This window comes from Callorhinchus milii, unplaced genomic scaffold (assembly GCF_018977255.1).
Source record: "Callorhinchus milii isolate IMCB2004 unplaced genomic scaffold, IMCB_Cmil_1.0 Scaffold9, whole genome shotgun sequence".
Classification (NCBI taxonomy): domain Eukaryota; kingdom Metazoa; phylum Chordata; class Chondrichthyes; order Chimaeriformes; family Callorhinchidae; genus Callorhinchus; species Callorhinchus milii.
Genome location: NW_024704750.1, coordinates 10,728,464 through 10,730,963, shown reverse-complemented (window position 1 = coordinate 10,730,963; position 2,500 = coordinate 10,728,464). Strand labels below are relative to the sequence as shown.

Here is a 2,500-nt window from a genome sequence, read left to right as displayed (position 1 = left end):
CCCTATAGGACCATCTCACTGGGGACACTTACAAGTCTAGGCTAGCCTGTTCTTGTCACTACTGTGTTACCTGGCTTTGTCTTCTCTAGGTACCTGAGTGATGTGATGAACAATGCAGCTGCCCCTGTTCTCTTGGAGATGGCCAATGAGGTAATGAGTTTCCTCTTTCTAGTTGAGGGCGAGCAGGCAGATATCTTAAACCACCGGCTAATTCATAATCAATTTTATTAAAGAAAATGTATTCAGCAGCCACACGAGCTAGTAATTGTAAAATGTATTGATTTTGACTATGGAAATGATTGACTTGTACCATATCCTCTATAGATATTCAGTTATTTATGATCAGATGACTTTCACAAATATGTTTGAAAAAATATGTACTGTCTTGATTGTCCATGATTTTATCAGAAATCAGCAGATGCCTTGATGAAATTGACTAGTGTCATAGCAATACATTCCGGGTATGGATCAAAAATGACACATTTGACCTAATGTTACAGTGTGTTATTTAATCTACTGAGCTCTTGTTGTCTTAATGCTTGTGATATATTTCTATAAGAATTTTTTTTAATTTTCAGTAAAACTCTTTAGACCTTGGATTCTTAAATTTGTTTTGCAGTTCTAGAGTAATAATAAAATAGAATAAATTCAGAAATTTGCAATTCTGGCGCACCATACATCACAAACAAACCACAAGTGCACATTAGAAAATAAAGTTGGAAACAATATTTCATAACCTTAATGCTGTCTTCCAAAATGATAAATATTAGAAAGATGCTTAAGGGCAATTGATGTTTTACCATACATTTTGGGAAAAGCATGTTGTGGCATTATTAAATTGGTACTGTGATTTACCCCAAAAAACAGCACGACTGTCACATAACCTTGTAACCTGGTCATGGCAATAGAAAATATCACATCATTTTTTCATTCTCATGGTGGATTGTGACCTGTAGTAATTGTGATGATAATATGGACCAATAAATGGTTAAGGTGGTGAAATAAAACTTGTTTTACTTCAATAAAAAAAGTAATCTTTCTTCGGTGGGCTGGTCGTATTCTCAAAATAATTTGTTTGGTATCCTGTTTAAAACCATTTCTGCACTATTAAAGATTGCACAATCGCTATGAAACGCTATATAAATTTTAATAAGTGTGAGCCTAAAGTATATTAAAGGTGCAAATGTATAGTTTTAAAAGTAGATACTCACTTCGATTGACCATCTCTAATAATGATCAGATGCAAGTATGTAACTATTTTATTATTGTACAGTAAAATTTTGAAGCTTTAAAATCCAGTCCTTTTTTATAAAATATATTTTACAGAAAGCATATGAAAGACAACAGTGATGCTTTAATTGCAATGAAGACATGAAAGTGATATATGAAAAAACATATAGGTCCAATATAATTTGACTAATAGCTCTAGTATGGTCAGATTTTGTCTTTGTAATGCTGCCTCATCTCTATTGCGAAATTTGATTATTAACTATAGGTGGTTTGTAGAAGGGGGGGGGAGGGTGATGCAGTGTTTTGTTTTCTTTAAGACTGTAATGTCATTTTCCAAAACTAGGGAAAACAAATGATTGTAAGTATTAAAACTGGCTTGGTGCTTTGCATAACTGCTGTGAGCATCAAGTGCTGGAGCACTTTTAGATGTTTCACAGGAAAGGAAGGATGGTTTCACTCACATCTTGGGTCTCTTGTGCATTACCACAGTCAGCAAATGAACAATTACCTTTCGGTTACTATGAGACTTTAATGGTCTATGAACAGTCAGGAAACCCTGACAATATTGCTAATGTACGAAAGGGAGTTTACTCCAGACTGGCAAATGATGCAGAGTTTAGAAAAACAAAATTAAACCAAGTGGGATTTTAATTTCACCCCCCTCCCCATCATATCAGGGAAAAATATGAGACACTAAATAGAAAACATTTAGCCTCCAGATTGCTACTTCTGAGCCATTTGATTGTCATTTTTATATGCTACTTATTTAAATAAGGTACTTCTGTGTCATTTGACAGCTAATTGATATAGTGCAACCCTTTTATGAGTCAATATATTTTCAGCTGTTGAAAACTATGAAAGTTGATGGGAAACGTAACCGTTTCTTTATTATTTTGTTGTTGTGCTAAAAGGGAGGGCAATACAAAACGGAAAATGTAGCTTTTCTTTAATTATCAGTGAATAATCGCTGTAGTGGTCAAGACACCATTGATGAAAGGTTAGATTGTATGTTCAGAAAGAAGCAAATGTTCAGAAAGGGTTTGTATTAGTCTTTTCAGTTGGGGGGAGATAATAAAATTGAGAATGCAATTAGTTTATGCAGTTATTTTCAGAAAAGATTAAAGAAATAATTAATGTAATTTCTGTATTCTGATTGTCCTATTTGATATCAGATTTTTAAGATGAACATTTGATTAATATGAAAATTAAGGAGATGCAAGTACCTGAACTAATAAGATAGTCCTTATTTAGTCTGGACTACCTTTGGTAA

General features: G+C 33.4%; 1 protein-coding gene across 5 annotated transcripts in view; it reads left to right on the top strand.

The window, feature by feature from the left end:
* Window positions 1-2,500, top strand: part of cdin1 (CDAN1 interacting nuclease 1) — a 92,429-nt gene that overhangs the window by 18,254 nt on the left and 71,675 nt on the right. For all 5 annotated transcript variants that reach the window (XM_007888032.2, XM_007888035.2, XM_042338083.1 and 2 more), the window contains one exon: window positions 90-150. In XM_007888032.2, coding sequence (XP_007886223.1) covers window positions 90-150 — 61 coding nt within the window. The remainder of the gene's footprint in view (window positions 1-89; window positions 151-2,500) is intronic.